The 19,083-nt window shown below is 37.2% G+C and overlaps 1 protein-coding gene across 3 annotated transcripts in view; it reads left to right on the forward strand.

Annotated features, from left to right (window-relative positions):
* The first annotated feature begins 1,073 nt into the window (after positions 1-1,073).
* gria3a (glutamate receptor, ionotropic, AMPA 3a) overlaps positions 1,074-19,083 on the forward strand; it is a 48,456-nt gene continuing 30,446 nt past the window's right edge. For 2 of the 3 annotated variants that reach the window (XM_051110021.1, XM_051110023.1), the window contains exons 1-6: positions 1,074-1,675; positions 1,899-2,057; positions 9,574-9,813; positions 14,567-14,754; positions 17,499-17,552; positions 17,644-17,805. In XM_051110021.1, the coding sequence (XP_050965978.1) occupies positions 1,588-1,675; positions 1,899-2,057; positions 9,574-9,813; positions 14,567-14,754; positions 17,499-17,552; positions 17,644-17,805 (891 nt within the window). In that variant the 5' untranslated portion in view covers positions 1,074-1,587. The remainder of the gene's footprint in view (positions 1,676-1,898; positions 2,058-9,573; positions 9,814-14,566; positions 14,755-17,498; positions 17,553-17,643; positions 17,806-19,083) is intronic. The other variant, XM_051110022.1, reaches the window with a different exon arrangement.

The following is a 19,083-nucleotide window of genomic DNA, read 5'->3' on the forward strand; positions in this document are numbered from 1 at the left end:
CCAAATACGCAAAAAAAAAAAAAATGAGTGTGCCAAGAAATACATAATGTAATGTAATGTAATGTGTAATGCTTACAGCGGCATGAGTCGTGACTATCATGTAGCCTGATGGGACCAAACATCCTCTAAGTCAAAGCCACTAGAAGGCAAACCTGAAACCATTAGCCAAGAAAACGTAATGGCTAATGCTAACGCTTCTGGTTTGGCAGTACATGGAGTCCTATCTGCTAATCTTCAACATGTTTTACACTAAACAGTACTTCTGGACTGAACTATTTTTAGACTTTACCACGAAAAAAAATGCTTTTTATAAGAGAAGTCACTGCCTTTTTGTGACAGTAAACGGCGAGTGTCGCACAACTTTAATGTGATTGGTTATCAAGGCACACGTGATCTAAGTTAGCTGTTACGCTTTCTCCAATAGTAAGTAATGCAGACCCTCTCATCTCCCTATAGTAAGACAATTTCATAAGTGATTTTAAAATGTAAGACAGTACCCAGATTGAAGACTACACTAATATTTCACATCTACTGTTAATGAAATTTTGGTAGGCTACTATGAGATGCATACTGTAATTGTTATATGATTCAGATGGCCACCTGTTATTTTTATGGTATATTAAAAATATTCTTAAATGTGATTGTTGGTACTTTTTTTTTTTTTCTTAATAAAACACAAGATTTGGTTTGGTTTTCAAAAAGCCTTTTTTCGTCTCATGATCAGGGTCTTATATTCAGACCAACACAGTAAATGCTTTTTTTAGTGATGAGGACATTTTAAGTTATGAAACTTGCAGAATGTATTAATGTCAAAGGATCCAGGGAAATTTGGTTTCTCATGTCGTGACCCCTTTAAACAGCAAGAATCTCCTGATAGATTATGAGGGAAAACACAAATATGATTTGTTTACACACACGCAGTGCGGTGTACTTGGTAAAGACATCAAGTTTACAGCCTGCAGAGATCACCGCTATTCGACATAAAATATTAATGTTCTGTTAGAAATTCAGACTTATGCAATTCACCTCATTGACTCGTATCCTATCAAAATCTCTCGATAGATACTTTGTCACTGTGTGACTGGCGCGCGGGTGTGGGATCGTAATGGTCCGGACCTGTGGGCTGTTTCGGAACTTTAATTTTTTGCGTTGATTTACCACTGTACGCGGGGTAAAAGCGCGCGAAAAGACACAAGATTTGTGGGGAATATAAGGGGTTTAAACGACGGCTTTGAAGTGGACTGTTCTCAGGGTCGCGTGCCGATTTTTCTGAGCTGTATGCGGACTGCGCACGCGGGTCCGCAGTGGCGGGTTGCGCGCGTCCGTTTGCGCGTACGCGGGTGCTGTTGTAATTTCACGTCACATCAAGTTTGATCTGCGGTCCGATTGGATGATCCGCAGCGCTGTCCTGAATTGAGAAGCTCTCCGCGCTTGTTTGCTCGTACTCGGCGTTCGTCCTGCAGCCCGAATGCACCTCTCTGGCATCGCTTGAGGGAGTCGGTGCACATCTGGCGGATTTTGTTGTCGCCCTCTCGCCCGGTCTGGATGTTGCGTGTGAGCTGAAGAATTCTAGAGGTCGGAGACAAAATGCGGCGGCGAGCGCACGCCAGCGTCCTGCTCCTGCCGTGGCTGGTGCTGCAAACCCAGGCAGGCTTTCCAAACCAGATCAATATCGGTGAGTTGATTATTTATTGATTAAAATATTAAACATCTCTTTCCTTGGAATCGCGCCGAGAGATTCATCTACCTGCTGCATCACCCACAGACACTTAATATGAGAAGTTTGCACCTCTGGTGCCAAACAGAGTGTAATGATGTGAATGTTGCTACTACTATCCCTCACTCGAACAAGTCTAAAGTCAAGTAAATGCTCATAACTCATCTGATCTCGCATGCAGGTGGTCTCTTCATGCGCTCCACTGTCCAGGAACACAGCGCGTTCCGCTTCGCCGTTCAGCTGTACAACACCAATCAGAACGTCACCGAGAAACCCTTTCATCTGAATTATAACGTGGACAATCTGGAGTCATCCAATAGCTTTTCAGTCACGCACGCGTGTGAGTCTCTGCTCTTTTTTCCACATACAATTCTGCGGGATGCCCCGCACCTGTTCTTCTTTAACCGTTCATAGAGCATTATAATAACAAATAGGGGTGAATTCAGGTTAATTGGGACACTTTTTCTAACTGAAATGTAAAAATTAAAAATGTCCCAGTTAAGCTTAATTCAACCCTATCTATCTATCTATATGTCTGTCTATCTGACTGTCTGTCTGACTGTCTGTAATATAATAAGAATACAACAAAAGCTCCTTATTCTCGCCAAGGGTGCACATATGGTTTTCAACTTGGTAGGGACATATTGTGAGGAGGCAGGAGACAACCTTCAGATTGTAATTTTTAAAACAAACCAAAAGCGATTCAAGCAGTGAGTCACGGGACCTTGATCATGTTCACTATGTAGGAGTTTAGAAAATTTAATTGCGTGGAAGTAAATCTCTTATTACAAGCATGTGCAATATTCCCTCTCATCACAAGTCTCATTTTCTGTCATTTATCTGCTTATTACATATTAAATAACAGTGCCGATCTGCCCTGTTTCTGGTATGTCACTCTGAATCCTCTTGTTTACGTATTGTTAAAAACTTGAAAGTTCATTGCATTAGGTATTGTTCTTATTGTTCTTAAAGTCTAGTCATGGGCAACAAAAGGCAGCAGCATTAGACATGAAGTGCTGTCCCCGCACACAACTGTAACAGACGCATTCTGTTTGTCTCATTCAAAGATTCTCGCGGTTTAGAATTTGTTTGTAGGTGACAAAAAAGCTATGCTTTGTGTTAAAAACAACCCAACTTGGGTTATTTGGCAACCCAGCACTGGGTAAATATTGGACAGAACACATGCTGGGTTATTTTGACCCACCTGGTTGGGTTAAATGTTTTTACCCAACATGCTGGGTTGTTTTTTTGAAGTCAACTATTGTTTAAAATTACTATATTGCTGTCTTAAAATAGGCTGGAATTTAAAAATCACACACAGAATTACTTGAAGCAACATCAATAATCAAAATATGAACACTTAATAATAAGCAAGAACACCCATGGACAAAAATATAAGACAAATTAAATTTATTTGGGTGAATACGGTGTAATTTACAATATTGCATGCATTTAAACTCATTTAACAAGCATTACAGAGATTAAAAAAAAGGTAACATTTAAAAGAAGCATTTTAATTCAAGTGTATTCAGCCGTTCTCTGTAATTCCTTTTCACTAAAATAGTGCTAATTCTCATGCTGGTGTGTTGGCGAAATCTGAGCCGTTGTTGGGCTGTTGTTCGCTGGGGAAACTAAGAACCTCAGACTACAGCCTCGCTTTTCACTTGTAGCTGAAAGATGCCGTGACAGACACCATAACGTGCTCATAAAGAAACAATACGCAGATTATAAAACATATTTTAACATCAAGTTAAATTCAGTATTATAACAAATAAAATCAGTTTAAGCTATGACAAAAGGCGTTTCCATCATGCGAAACGAATCCCTGTATCCTTGTATATTGCGCTGTATAAAATCATTTAATTTACAGCACAGTAAAGACCTTTATTTCACTGAAGAAGTGCACCAAATCGGCAATGCTGAGAATTGCTCTCTCGTGCAGAGAATGCAAAAAGCCCGCGCACTGACTGTAACTCAGCGGCTGGGTTGTTTCGTTGGAGACAGGCTCAACCCAGCAGTTGATTAGAAAAATAACCCAGCAGCTTAGTTACAGAAAAACTACTCAGCACCTGGGTAACAAATATTAAAAATAACCCAATAAAACGAGCCAACAAGCTGAACCCAGCATTTAGAGTGCAGAAAAACTACCCAGCACCTGGGTAAAAATATTAAAAACAACCCAATAAAATGACTCAATGGGCTGAACCCAGCATTTGCATTAAAAATAACCCAGCATTTTTTAGAGTGTAAGGTTTTAATATGAAAAATCCAATGATTTATTTACAATGTCAAGAAAAAGAGAAGACAAAAAGAGAGCAGATAAAAACTAAGAGTGTGAGAAGTTGGCAAAAAAAGAGAAATGGAGGGAAGAAAACGTGAAAAACTCTTCAGTGGCACAAGCCTCAGGTCTTGATAATGGAGAGATTGAAAGAATAGCAGAAAGACTGAGAGAGAGATGATGATGAGTGCAGGCTGACATTTGCACACATGCCCAAACCAGTGCAAGGGTTAGTGCCCTGCACTGTGTTTGTGTGTGTGTGTGTGCACAAGAGTGAGAGAGCTTTACCATCATTATAAAATGCCTGTTTACAGCTGCTGTCATTACCATTTTGTGTCTCTGACTGGCCTGGCTGCTCATCTGAGCGTGTCTGTGTGAGAGACAGTCTTTGTGAGCTTTTGGTTTCCTGGCTTATCATGATGTTATTGCTGCAGTCATTGATCTTTCTTCACTGCATTAACACACACATACACACACACTGCTTCAGGCATCTGGTTGGCCCATCAGACAAAAACAGCTGGGCTTTTAAAAATATAAATGAAAATGTTTGCAAGTGGAGAAACATGCACATAACCTCTCAGACTCTGAAGGTGATTTTAAAGTTTAATGAATAAACTTTGCAGAGATGCTCTCAAAGCTCAGAGTACATATTCGGGAATAACATGACAGGAAGGACAAAGTGCTTTAACGGTGATGCGAGAACGGTTCATAAATAGAGACAGACACTTATTTTTCTCTCTGGGGATGTCTTTGAATCAGAGCACACAAACATTTGCATGCAGTGTTTGCATTAGTCAGGTGAGCAGGTTTACTAAAAGTCGCTCAAAGCACTGTGTGAGAGAGTTGTGCGTCAAACGGTTTCTGAGAAAAAGGTTTTGACAGCTTACGTATGCAGTGACCCTGCTGTTTTAATTGAGGCAATCTGCATAATGGAGAGAAAACAGTAGGGGTCAGAGGGTCTGTAAACAGGTTATTTTTCACTCACTCTTTTGCTCCCTCTCCCTCTGTACGGTTTTCAGTCTTCTCAACGTTTTTTTCTTTATTGCTCCCTGGAGCATTCGAAAGACAGATGAAAAGAAGGGCAGAAAGGCAGTAAGCAGATGTAACCTGCTGGCTCAGTTAGAAGAACAAATGAAGGAGAGAAAAACAGAGCGAGAGAGAGACGTGTAATCATTACCTTGTCTCTGTGTAATTTTTTACGCCACTAGCGTCACCAATTGGAATTGCAAAAATAACTTTTAAAGTCGGCATGAAATGGAAATTTGTAAATGCACGTTATTGGTTTTGTTAAATGATTATTTCATTTCATTTTTACAATATCTTTTTTTGACCTTGTAATTTTTTATTAAAATGTCATAACTTAATCTTCCAGTGAAACATCAGACTTCTCTTCGGTTATGTGGAACAGATTTCTGTAATAATTTCATTCTCAAACTTTTTTTTTTAATTATTTTTACAGACCAAATCTTAACTGCTGATTATATATTTAAATTAAAACATATTTTTTTCCACCTTCAAATTATAGAAATTATGTCTTAAGAACAAAATACATGTATCGTGCACCTATAGTTGTTGTCAAACAGGTTTCTTAAGCACTGTCTGTAATTTGACCGCCCTAAAATCACGTTATTGGTCAAGCCAGTGTTGCTATGTTGTGCTTCTCAAACAAGCTGAGCAATGTTTTGAATGCACCCCAGAGCCACAGTGTTTACACTTCAGGAAAGTCAGCCTTACTTATAGACGACTGTTGAGCTGAGATAGTAGAAAGTATTGTAACAAAAATACACACTTCAGCTTTAAGGACTGAATGAGGGAGCGAGTAAGAGCTGAATGTGTCTCTCTGAACTGCAGTGATCGTTTGTTCTCTCATGGTGAGAGCTGCTTTCCTCCGAGACGCGATCAATATAGAAAGAGAGCAGGACAGGACCACCTTAAAAAGACACTCACACAAATGCAGTGTTCCAGTTGTGTGTAGATATTATCTGTATTATTTCATTTCTTCTTTAGACACATTTTGTGAACATCCAGTTGGTGAATTAAGGACAATGATAGTGCATCCTGACTTGCTTGAGCAATTACCAAAACACCCACTAGTGTCAGCTAATGAATGTTTGTATCTCACTGAGTCCAAGTGCTTTGATTAGTTTTGGTGAAAAACAACCTAATGGAGCACCAAAGTCAAGACGTATTTTTGAAGGTCAGCTCGGGAGTTAGCGTAACCCTGGTTCCCTCGACAAAAACCAAACAGGATTTTTCCATTGGCATTTGGATTACTGTAGAAAATAATCACTGTGACCAACAGGTTTGGTTCTTACGCATTTCCATCATGATTGTCTTCACAAATGAACACAACTTTTAGAAGTCTAAATGCAACTGCCAGAAGTAAAATGCAGTTTCATGACTTAAATGTCATCACTAAGGTTCTGACAACTCTTTCAGTCTTTACTTAAAGGAGTACTTCCAGAACCAAAAATTACAGATAATGTACTCACCCCCTTGTCATCCAAGATGTTCATGTCTTTCTTCCTTCAGTCGTAAAGAAATTTTTTTTTTAAATAAATTTTTGAGAAAAACATTTAAGGATTCCAGTCCATATAATGGACTTCTATGGTGCCCCTGAGTTTGAACTTCCAAAATGCAGTTTAAATGCAGCTTCAAAGGGCTCTAAGCGAACCCAGCCGGGGAATAAAGGTTTTATCTAGCGAAACAATCGGTTATTTTCTTTTAAAAAATAAATAAAAAAGTACCATTTATATACTTCTAACCTCAAGCGCTCATCTTGTCTATTCTGGGTGACACGTATGCGAACTCTGTGTAATCCAGGTCAATACGGTTAGGGTATTTAAAACAACTCCTATCTCATTTTCTCCTCCAACTTCAAAATCGTCCTAAATCGCTGCAGAAGTACCGACCCAGTGTTTACAAAGTGAACATGCAAAGAAGGTCAAACGCCCTTTACAAAAAAAAAAAAAAAAAAAAAAAAAAAAAAGGTAAAACAGCGATGTAGGATGATTTTGAAGTTAGGGAAGAAACACAGAGCTAGACAAGACAAGCATTTGAGGTTAAAAAGTATATAATTTTTTTTTTTTTTTTTTTTTTTTTTTTTTTTATAACCGATTGTTTCGCTATCTGTAAATTTTTACAAATTTCCTGAAAGTTTGAGGTCAAATAGTTTGTAAGAGTGCGATTATAAACAAAGCTGTGAAAGCTAGCTAGTAAGTAGAAGAGTTTTCCTGTTTGGTGGTCCAAACAACATCTGTGATCATATTTAGCCACTTGTAACTCCCTTTTTCAAGATAATTAAAAAATTTCAGACATTTAACCAAAAACCCTTTAGGCCTCATTCATGAAACTCGTGTAAATATATGAGTCAATTCAGAGTAATTTGCGCATAAAGCAGACCTTCCCGAAAACTCTTCTCCGGATTCACAAATGCTTTGTAAACATCAGATTTGATAGTTAAACGTGTATGTTAATGAATTCCAGTCATTCGGAAATAGGGCATGCGTGCACATTCATTCACATTTAGCATAGTCCCGCCTATGAATTGCAGCTATGTAAGTTACATGTCCAGGAATGCAGTGGAATATTCTGAACTCCCTTCTCAGGTTTGGTCCCAGTATATTTCATAAATGCAAATTAGACTGATAGGCCATATGCCTAATAATAAAAAGTTTTTTCAGTTGAAAAATGCCAGGCACTCTTCTAAAAACGGCCAAAAACGGTGGTTCTTGAGAACGCTTTGGTAGCACAGCATTTTTCCAGCTAAGATGCTGAGATTGATTTGGAATATCCATGGTAGTAACGAATTACTTGTACCGCATTTTGAAGAATATTACTGAATATAAAAATGCAGTAACCAGTAATATTAACTTCTCCATTGTTGATCAGTCAATGTACAAGTGCATTGATTGGTCGGTGTAGTAAATGTCCCACCCGCCTCCACTGATTGAATGGCTGGGTAAAATGTGACAGTGATGAGCATTGTGGTTTACCTACAGTTGAACAGTTAAAAAAAAGACTAAAAAACCTAAAAAACCTAAAAAGAAAAAAAAAAAAAAAAAAAAAGACAGAGCAAACAAACTTGTAAAATATTTTAATGGCAGTGCGTCAAAATTAAGTCTCATCAGTTTTCCAAAAAGAACACAGAACATTTTATGTACCAGTCACACGTGGTAGGGCGCAGATGTACGTTTTGTACCAACTAACATTTTGAAAATACGAAAATTTCTTGAATTTCATAGTTTACATCAGAACGGTTTTACGAATGATCTACATCAAAATTTTCTCTACTCATGTTTCATGAATGAGGCCCATTGACGACGGAACCAGAAGTGCTAAAATGCTAACTAAACGAGTTTTTTTTTGGCCACAAAAATGTGTCACTCAAACACATATTGTAAAAACAAAATGCTGGTGGACAGCATTGCTTTCTAGTGCATCATACGGCCACCTACTGGACTGGAGTGTGAAGCACTGGATGGTGCAGAGGAGAGCATTCATAACCACCACTATATTAATGGATTAAAATCTGCTTATACAAAAGCTCATTTTGATATACCACCAATTTGAATATTGAGGTTGTGTCACCTTTAGTGTGTGTGGTAGATATAGCTTTATGTGGAGGGCTCAGTGTATGTGTTTCTTTGTATGTAGTCTCTTACAGTGTTTGCAGATGTGTTTTGTGGTGTTTTCTCTGTTGTACTACAGCTCTCAATTGTGTATGAATGTGTTTGCTTTGCTGTATGAGTGTTTGAGCATGTATGGGTTTTTTTTATTTTTATTTATTTATTTATTTTTTAGTGTAGGCGGTGTGTTCATCTGTGTGTGATGATTTTTAACCTCTGGGCTCTCTGAGTAATGTGACATTTGCTTGTATTTTCTTCCTTTTTCTCTCTCATGTCCACATGCCACATATTTGTTTTTTCTTGCTTTTTTGTTTGTATGTCTTCTGGACACATTTAGGAACATTTGTCCCTTTTGTTCCTTCATTTTTCAAGAAGCAGGTGTTTGTGCAAGGCAAAAATCATTTGCTTCAGGAAATAGCAAAATACAAATAGTACAAATGTCCTCCCTCCGGATAACATAAGATTGTAAATATGCAGTTAATAAGACAGCACTAAAGCTGAATTAATGCTTAACACTGACTTTTCTGAGCATTCGTTCATGTATTGCTGTAGCGACGTCAGTGAACTCAATCTGTCTACTGTCAGCTTAGCTACATGGTTGCCAGATTTAGAAACATTTGCAGTTTATCTTTAAATAATTTAGGTGACAACTGCATTTAGGGTATTTAAAATAAATAAATAACAAGGAATTTGATTTGGATTTTTGACAAATTCACATCATATCCATGCAGCCTGTGATATTTAACCTGATGTCGTAACCTTTCCATTTCTGCGAACAGGCTATTGTCTCTTCAGATCATTTTTAAAGACCCGGACACACATACATACACAAAGAAAAGTACACACTCTCAATAGTGATCATCGTAATACAAAATGCTTATAAGTGTTTGTGTGCCTAATGTTTGTTTATGTACACTGACTCTGCTTCCCTCTCTCTCTTGTTCTGGCAGTCTGTTCTCAGTTCTCCAGGGGTGTATATGCAATATTTGGATTCTACGACAGGAGGTCAATGAACACATTAACGTCGTTCTGCGGCGCTCTGCACACCTCCTTCATCACTCCATCTTTTCCCACGGACACAGATGTGCAGTTTGTCCTGCAGATGAGGCCGAGCCTCCGGGGGGCGCTGCTCAGTTTGCTAGCCCATTATAAATGGGAGAAATTTGTCTACCTTTATGATACTGATAGAGGTGAGTAAACACACACACACAAACACATATACTGTCAAAGGCAAAGTATTTGAACCCTTAAAGGGATAGTTCACCCAAAATTAAAATCTTAAATGTTTTACGCACCAATTATATGTGGTAGGGAGCAGGTGTACATTTCTTCCATACCAACGAACATTTTGAAAATACAAACCTTTTTTTATGAATACGAAAGTTTACGTCAGAATGACATTACGAATGATTTACACAAAAAATTGTTCTTCTAATATGAAAATTTTGTGACTATGTCTTCAGTTTCTTCTGCGGAAGTTTGGTTACAAATATTCTTCAGTGTATGTTCTTTTGTGGTTTGCAAAAAAGAAAATCATAGTATTGAAACAACATAAGGGTGAATAAATGATGACAGAACTTAAAATTCTGTCATTAATTACTCACCGTCATGTCGTTCCAAACCCATATGACCTTTGTTCATCAACGGAAGTCCGGAAATCCGAGAGCATTTGACGTGTGTTCAAGACAGTACCTGACACAAAAGAGAAGAAATGTTTTATTTTCTTTGAGCACAAAAGCACTTTGTCCTTACTACCTTTCTAGGCCTTGAACGTGTCAGTTGCATTACTGTCTATAGAGGGTCAGAAAGCTCTCCGATTTCATCAAAAATATCTTCATTTGTGACACAACCACCCTACAATAAAATGGATAAAAATCCATTCACTCCTTTTTAATCCACAAAAAATATAAACAGTCTCAATTATCAAGCTGTTTTGATTTAAGCAGTATGACATCATATTGCTCAGGCCCGCCCACAACCGCTGACACACTGTCTTGTATTACCGTATTCCTGCCCTCAGCCAGTTGTACGCTGTCTGCCATTATCTCCACACTCAAGTAACTGTAGCGACAACAATGTCTCATAAGCAATCCAGGTGTTTTGTAGTTGTAGTGTAATGTAATGTAGTGTTTTGTAGGATCTAAAAGTGAACATGACAGTCTTAGTTTTCTACCGACATCAGAGCCACTCAGCTCATTATCATTTAAAGAGACATGCGCTGAAACAGCTCACTGATGAACAGAGCTGTAAAAAGGGTGTTGTTTTACATGACCATTGAGAAATTTGAACCAAAGTATGTTACAGACATTTCATGAAGACCTCAAAGAATCATATCAACTTGTGGAAAATGCGCATCCGATGTCTCTTTTAATATCTTGTGTAAATGGTAATGTGTCTCGGCTGACCACTTGTGATAAGGTAACTAAAACACATCTTTATTTCAGGTGGAAATGGGGTCTGTAGTATAGGGCCTTGTCTGTTATGTGAGTTGTATAGGTCTAATGTCTGCTTTTGTTCATCAAAAAATATTGATTTGAAAATTCGTTCTAAAGGAGTGCACATTGCTGTTTATATTGGGCGTAGTGACATAACAGTCAAACACTGGCGTAATGGAGGACAGTTTTTCTCTGTGTTTGTGTTCCAGATCACCTGATGGGCTTCCAGCCAACAATCACACATTTTTTCACTAGCTTGTTTACTCTAAAGAGAGTGCTCACAGGGACAGTTTAAGATAACGGGAGATATTGTTATGTTTTCTCCAGGGATCTTCTTTAATGGATTAAACACATCATACTAATGAAGAGAACAGTGTACTTTCAGCTTAAATTCAATGAAACTTCCTGTGGAGCTCCACTTTTTAGTACAGTGGGCACAAAAGTCAGACACCACATTGAAATACTTGGATCATGTGAATTCTTTCGTACAAAAGGTCAGATTTTCTTTTATTGAAGCATGGTGCTCTTGGATCATTCTCAAATCACGATACAGTGCGGACAGTCTCAATCTGTTACCACCCTTGAAATCACCCACTACTGTCAGCAGGGAGTTTGGCTGCTGATGCCAAACTTTAAATGGTTCTACATCACCACAGGGCTCGTGCATCTGGTAAATACGCTAAACATTGGTGTTTAAAAAAACCTGTGTGAGTCTTGGCTTGCTGGTTAGCATAAATGCTCTAAGACATTGATTTGTGCTGTTGAGATTAGTGCTGCAATATTTGGCAGAGACTCTCAATAAAAAATGCAAAAGGCCAAGTATATAATTTAAGGTACAGATCTGCGAGAGAGGTTAAGAGATATTTAACGAAGGTGCTGTAAAAGATTTTGTCCATGGAGTGTTTAACAAGACCCTCTTAAATTGCTAATGAGAAACTCATGTTTAATTAACTCATCTTTCATAAACCTTTGCTTGTCTGACACATGTGGCCTTCCACTAATACTGACATGTATGACTTTAAGAGTTGAAGTGCTTGTGTGTATGTGTGTCATTTGAATTCTCACCTCTGTGCGAGCTGTCAGTCTTGATTAATTGGTCACGGCTAAACAGCCTGGCGGCCTCGCACTCCAGGATGTATGCTAATTAAAATAGTGATTGAATGTGTGTGTGTGTGTGTGTGCATGTTGTCCTATAATGAATGTGATCACAGGGCTAAAAACGAGACAGAATGGAACAGGGCTGATTTGTGTCCTGTATGGCCTTGAGCTGGAGGTTATAAAAGGTGTTCGTGAACATTTCTGTTACATTGTATGCGCTTTGAATCCTTTAATGTAAATTCTGGGTTAAGCACACCTGTGGTACACTGTACACTCTAAAGGAAAACAGGTACCAAGCTGTCAATAAGGCAGTTCCCTTTCAAAAGATATGGAATAGTTCATCTAAAAATTAAAATTCTGGTATATAAAATACATAAAATTAAGGTTGAACTTCTGATGTAACATGGACAATTTTAACAATGTCCTTACTGCCTTTCTGGGCCTTTTGGTAGTTGCATTGCTGTTTATGCAATGTTAGAAAGCCCTCAGATTTCATCAAATCTGTTTTGTACCTTTGTAATACACTGACAACCACCAAAAGCAGGTGGTGATGAGAAAGTCACATGACGAACCAAAGCCCATCACAAGCAGCTTTTAAAGGAAAAGTCCACTTCCAAAACAAAAATTCACATATAATTTACTCAACCCCTTGTCATCCAAGATGCTCATGTCTTTCTTTTTTCAGTTGTAAAGAAATTATGTTTTTTGAGGAAAAAATTTCAGCATTTTTCTCCATATAATGGACTGATATGGTGCCTTGATTTTGAATTTCCAAAATGCAGTTTAAACGATTGAGTATGAGAAAACAAATGCTTCAAACAATCCCAAATGCGGTTGTAAATTATCTCAGACGAGAAAGAAGGGTCTTATCTAGTATAACGATCAGTTATGGAGAAAATACAACGTTTTTCGACATACCCTAACTGTCTTGAACCAGAATACACAGAGTTCAACGAGAGCAAGGCAAGATGAGCGTTTGAGAATAAAAAGTAAATTTTAAATTGTACTTTTTAAATGAAAATAACTGATCGTTTTGCTAGATAAGACCCTTCTTCATTGGCTGGGATCATTTACAACTGCATATGGGATCGTTTGAAGCTGCATTTAAACTGCATTTTGGAAGTTCAAAATCGGGGCACCATATCAGTCCATTATATAGAGAAAAATGCTGAAATGTTTTCCTCAAAAAACATAATTTCTTTACGACTGAAGAAAGAAAGACATGAACATCTTGGATGACAAGGAGGTGAGTACATTATCTGTTAATCTTTGTTTTGAAAGTGGACTTCTCCTTTATATACTAACATATATAGAAGGTGCACCATCATGGTAACACGCATGAAACTGAAATAAGGCATTAAACATCAAATGTGAAATGTAACAGGGAATTCTGGGATTGTCAATTTACGGTTAATCACCATAAATTATACGTTCACTTACAAAATACTTTGTACAATATACTACCGTAAAATTACATGTAATATCCAATACAGTTTTTCACCATATGTAATAGGAGAACTTACAACTTATTTTTTTACGGTGTAGGTTTAGGGCACTGAGGGCATTTATATGCAGATTTGGGTATATTGTATAAAAATTGTGGATGGGAATACCCGCATTTGTAAAAGAAATAAATAAAGTAATAAATAAAAATAAACTAATCTAAAAAAACATATAATAAATGTAATTTAATAATTGAATTTGATAAATATAAATATAATTTATATTGCTATTTTTATATTTTAGATATTTTAAAATGTTGTATTCAGTAAAAAGACCAAATACATTTGTTTGTTTTGCACCACATTCCATAGAAGATTTTTTTTTCTCTTGAACAAACAGAGTGGAAACGCTGATTAATTAAAAAAAACATGTTTTGAAATAGTCTAATTATTTCAACTAAATTGAATTGGGAGGGAAACATAGCTTAGAACAAATAAACCCTCACTCGCTGGGGTGGGGTGCCTATGCAGGGGTCTGATATGTGCTGCAGTGTATCTGATGTATTGCAGAAGACCTGATTAGTTGTGTGAAGATATGATCTGCAATGGATCTGATCTATAGCGGCGCGTATCTGAAATATGTGAATGAAAGCCTACTACGCACCTGCGCACATATGCACAAACATATGTATATCATATTGAAACATGTGTGTTCTGCAATTGCATTAGCATCATTAGCGCAGAGTTGCAGTAATTACATTCACCATGCTTCTTTCTCTGCCTTCCCTCCTTTCATCCTTTCAGATTTGCACTGCATCAGCAGTTCCTCTGTGTTCTCAAACCAGAGAGAGAAATGAAGCAGTACTTGCTCCATCATTCTGGCCCAATTCTGCCCTGGTACTACATCTACACAGGCCCTTTGTAGCGGTCTATTTTACACCATGTGTTATTCTCTCTTTCTCTCTCAGGGTTTGCCATCCTACAGGCCATCATGGAATCTGCAGTAATGAATAATTGGCAGGTGACGGCACGTTCGGTGGGGAACATAGTGGATCCGCTGGAATACCGGCGCATTATTGAAGAAATGGATCGTCGGCAGGAGAAACGTTTCCTCATCGACTGTGAGGTTGAACGTATTAACAGTATTCTAGAGCAGGTACATAAAAACACACATGCACACATAATTTCATCTGTCAGTCAGTTTGCAGGGACTGTCTGTCTGTTTGTCGTTTTGGTAGTTCAAAAACAGTTCCGTCTCAGTTTTGTGTTATTGATTAATACCTTTCCAAAATTCAACTGTTGTTAGCAAATAAGGTGATAAAAATAGTGTGTGTGAGAGCGCGCGTGTGTTTGTGTAAGTAGGGCACAGCGTCCTATAACAAGGGAACAGTGAGAAAACTAAAAATACTCCCTTTCCTCTCATCCAAAAATACAGCTCTCAAAGGTACTGTTACATTCTCCGATTCTGTTTGTCTCTTTCACTTATTCTTTCTCTTTCTGTTTTTTATCCTCTGTCTCTACTTTCCTAGCTTTTTCCCACACGGACATATACATGGAGAGAAGAATTTGTGTGTGTGTGTCACTAGGAGGTCACAGAGATAATGAAATCCACGAGTAGATCAATCAGCACTCAGAGAAAGCTAATCAGAGCGTTGCGCTTCCAGCAGACTGCCTGTCTGCTGCTATTTGTAAATCAATAGCTGAGTGTGTGTGGGTGTGGTTGGGTCATACCTTTATGTTGTGCCTAAGAGTCAGCAGAGCTTTACTGGCACGGCATTAAACATTTTCAATATTGCCAATGTATTCAAGTGCTGCACCTTGGCAGAACAATAAATAATAACACAGTCCTGTGATGTGTGGGAAGGCGCAATATTATAACAGCTCCACTGTGCCCAACAGGTTCAAGCAGTTCATTCATTTCTGATTATGTAAATATGGTCAATACTGGCCTAATTTGTTTAATTAAAAAACAATTTAAATGCAAATGTACATAGATGGAATGTGGTGTTGTATTGTTTAGGTATTTATAACTAGCAATGGACATTGTCAGTACCACCATGGTTAAAAATTGTATAGTAATTTTTGGGGAAGTATTGTTTGAGTGCTGAACAGTGATATTTTAAATTCATTTTAAAGTTAGTTTTACTACTGCTATCTTTTTGTGTCCTCATGAACGAGTTTGATATAATATACATATTTTGAAATTATAATAATTGTATAATTATTATAATTACAGTTGAGGTTAAAAGTTTACATACACCTTGCAGAATTTGCAAAATATTAATTATTTTACCATAATAAGAGGGGTCATACAAAATGCATGTTATTTCTAATTTAGTACTGATCTGAGTAAGATATTTTGCATAAAGGAAGTTTACATGTTTAAAAATGGAAGTTTAAAAATGACAATGTTCAAAAGTTTACATACACTTGATTCTTAATACTGTGTTGTTACCTGAATGATCCACAGCTGTTTTTTTTTTTCGTTTAGTAATAGTTGTTCATGAGTCCCTTGTTTGTCCCGAACAGTTAAACTGTCCACTGTTCTTCCTTCAGGTTCCACAAAATCTTTGTTTTTTCAGCATTTTTGTGTATTTGAACCCTTTCCAACAATGACTGTATGATTTTGAGATCCATCTTTTCACACTGAGGACAACTGAGGGACTCATATGCAACTATTACAGAAGGTTCAAACACTCACTGATGCTTCAGAAGGAAACACAATACATTAAGAGTTGGGGGGTGAAAACTTTTGAACAGAACGAGGATGTTCACAGTTTTCTTATTTTGCCTAAGTATCACATTTTTCTCATTTAGTACTGCCTTTCAGAAGTTACAGAAGATACTTACATGTTTCCCAAAAGACAAAATAATTTAAATTTACCCTGATCTTCAAATTCAAAACGTTAATGCATTGTTTTTCCTTCTGGAGCATCAGTGAGTGTTTGAACCTTCTGTAATATATGAGTCCTTCATATGCATATGAGTCCCTCAGTTGTCCTCAGTGTGAAAAGATGGATCTCAGAATCATACAGTTGGAAAGAGCTCAAATATACAAAGATGCTGAAAAAACAAAGAATTTGTGGGACCTAATGGATTTTCTGAAGAACAGTAGGCAGTTCAACTGTTCAGGACAAACAAGGGACTCATGAACAACTATCACTAAACAAACAAACAAACAAAAAACACAGGTTTGGATCATTCAGGTAATAACACAGCATTAAGAATCAAGTGTATGTAAACTTTTGAACAGGGTCTTTTTTAAAAATTCAACTTTTCTCTTGTGGAATATATGTAAATGTCTTTTATGTGAAATATCCTATTCAAGTCAGTGCTACATAAAAAATAACATGTATTTTGAATGATCCCTCCTATTTTAGTAAAATTAACATTTTGCAGATTCTGCAAGGTGTATGAAAACTTTTGACCTCAACTGTATATATTATATTACAATTTGAAATGCTACAAAATAATTCATCTTTTAGTTCAACATTTTAAATTTGTCATTAATTTTAAATAAAAGTATTTTGTCATTTGGCTTAAATTAGTTTTGAAGTAAAATATTCCATGACGTGGCAGAAACTTTTTCCCATAAAATGACAAACAGTCCTTGTCAGCTATACTATTAATAAAAAACACAAATATTTTCCCTGGTACTTTTTTCCAGCTTTTTACTATTAATAAAAAGAAAAACGCAAGCAAGCTTTTCACCTTTTTTTTCACCACTGGGACCACAAAGTGCCCATAGTTACAGAATCACCCCTCAGCAGTTCTTCAGGTGTTTGCATTTAATTTGTCGTTTGCCAATTTAATCTGTGATTCGGTCATTTTCATCTCATGGTTCTGCATAAACAATCAGACATAATGCTGGGTGACACTCTTTCATTCTTTTATTTCCAGGTCGTGATCTCAGGAAAGAACAGCCGAGGATATCATTACATCCTGGCTAATCTTGTGAGAAAATGCACACACATGCCTAGATCTCTTCTTACTTAACCTTCTACGAGTGACCTTTCACTTTTGACCACTGACCATTTCTCTCCAGGGATTTTCTAACATGAGTTTGGATAAGGTGTTTTCTGGTGGAGCAAATATTACCGGATTCCAAATTATAAATCCTGAGAGCCCGATTGTGCAGCAGTTCCTTCAGCGCTGGGAGCGGCTTGATGAGAGAGAGTTTCCTGAGTCTAGAAACGCTCCCCTAAAGGTTTCTCTCTCTTTATTTCTATGCTTATTTATGTGCATTTGTGATGTGTTTATTTGTGAGTGTGCTACTTGTGAATATGTTTGCAGAGTTTATTTGTTTGTGTGTATGTGTAATTTATGATGACATATTTTGATGAGTTTAATGTAGCAGTCATGCAGTAGTTTCGTTAGTCATCACTTTTTGTTGTTTTAAGTCTATGTTGCTTAAATTCTCCCATAATTCACCTCATTTAACTGTTCATTGAGTGTTTAAGTAAGGGATAATGTCCTGATCACCCTGTCAGGGGTTATACTGCAATAACAGCCAGCTGGATGTAAATTAACCCACTTATTACATGGCTACTAGCTACGTAAGTAAATAATTAGATACAAAATATAGATTTAAGATGAAAAAAATCGAACACAAAGCTTTTGTGAAGAAAGCAGTCGCTAGCAAACGGCAGGTTCAAACTAGACAGACATTTAAAAGATACGGTACAATCACACCATTTATTACACAGCATTTTAACACATGAATAATAAAATATTGCAAAATGGCAGCAGCTGCATTTGTATGAAATGAGAGGACATAATTAAATAATTGTGCACATAATATTGATTTGAGATTTCTTATTTTATTAGCAAACCAAACACAAAGCTTCCATGAAGAAAAAACAGTCCTAGCAAGCGTATAGCACTATAACTTCAGTTACCCAGATGAACCTGTGTTATCAGCTTTTGCCAGTTGTTATCAAGGAATTACATACCTCGGAATATCTCGACTGACCAATCAGAATCAAATATTCCACAGAGCTGTTTATAATAGAACAGAATATGAGCTCTGAGTGTCTGCATTTGAATTTAAATGTGCATGTGGTTCTCTTTGGCCACGTACACACTGCAGCTAAATTCGGTTGTCAGTTCAACTTTTACTCCTTAATCACGTTCTGTACACACATAATTCAGTAAAATACGGGAGTGACAACCACATTCGACAACCGCATTAACTCCCGAAAAATACAGGTAGTGACAACCGCATTTATAGAAATTCTACGCAGTGTGTACGGAACTGAACTGAACATATTTTAAACGTGCGTAAGAAAATAACAGTGAAAGAAGTCTTAACCTTGGCACATTTTGACACGGGGCTAGTTGCACTCACGAATCCTGCAGTAAAGTGTGTTGCCAGATGTTTATAGAGAAAAAAGCACAAAAAACACTAAAACACCCAAATGCTTCGTTTTGTAATACCAAATCTAAAATCATATCTCATATCCGCAACAGACCACTTTATAAACCT

Source organism: Labeo rohita, chromosome 5 (genome assembly GCF_022985175.1).
Source record: "Labeo rohita strain BAU-BD-2019 chromosome 5, IGBB_LRoh.1.0, whole genome shotgun sequence".
Taxonomy (NCBI): Eukaryota; Metazoa; Chordata; class Actinopteri; order Cypriniformes; family Cyprinidae; genus Labeo; species Labeo rohita.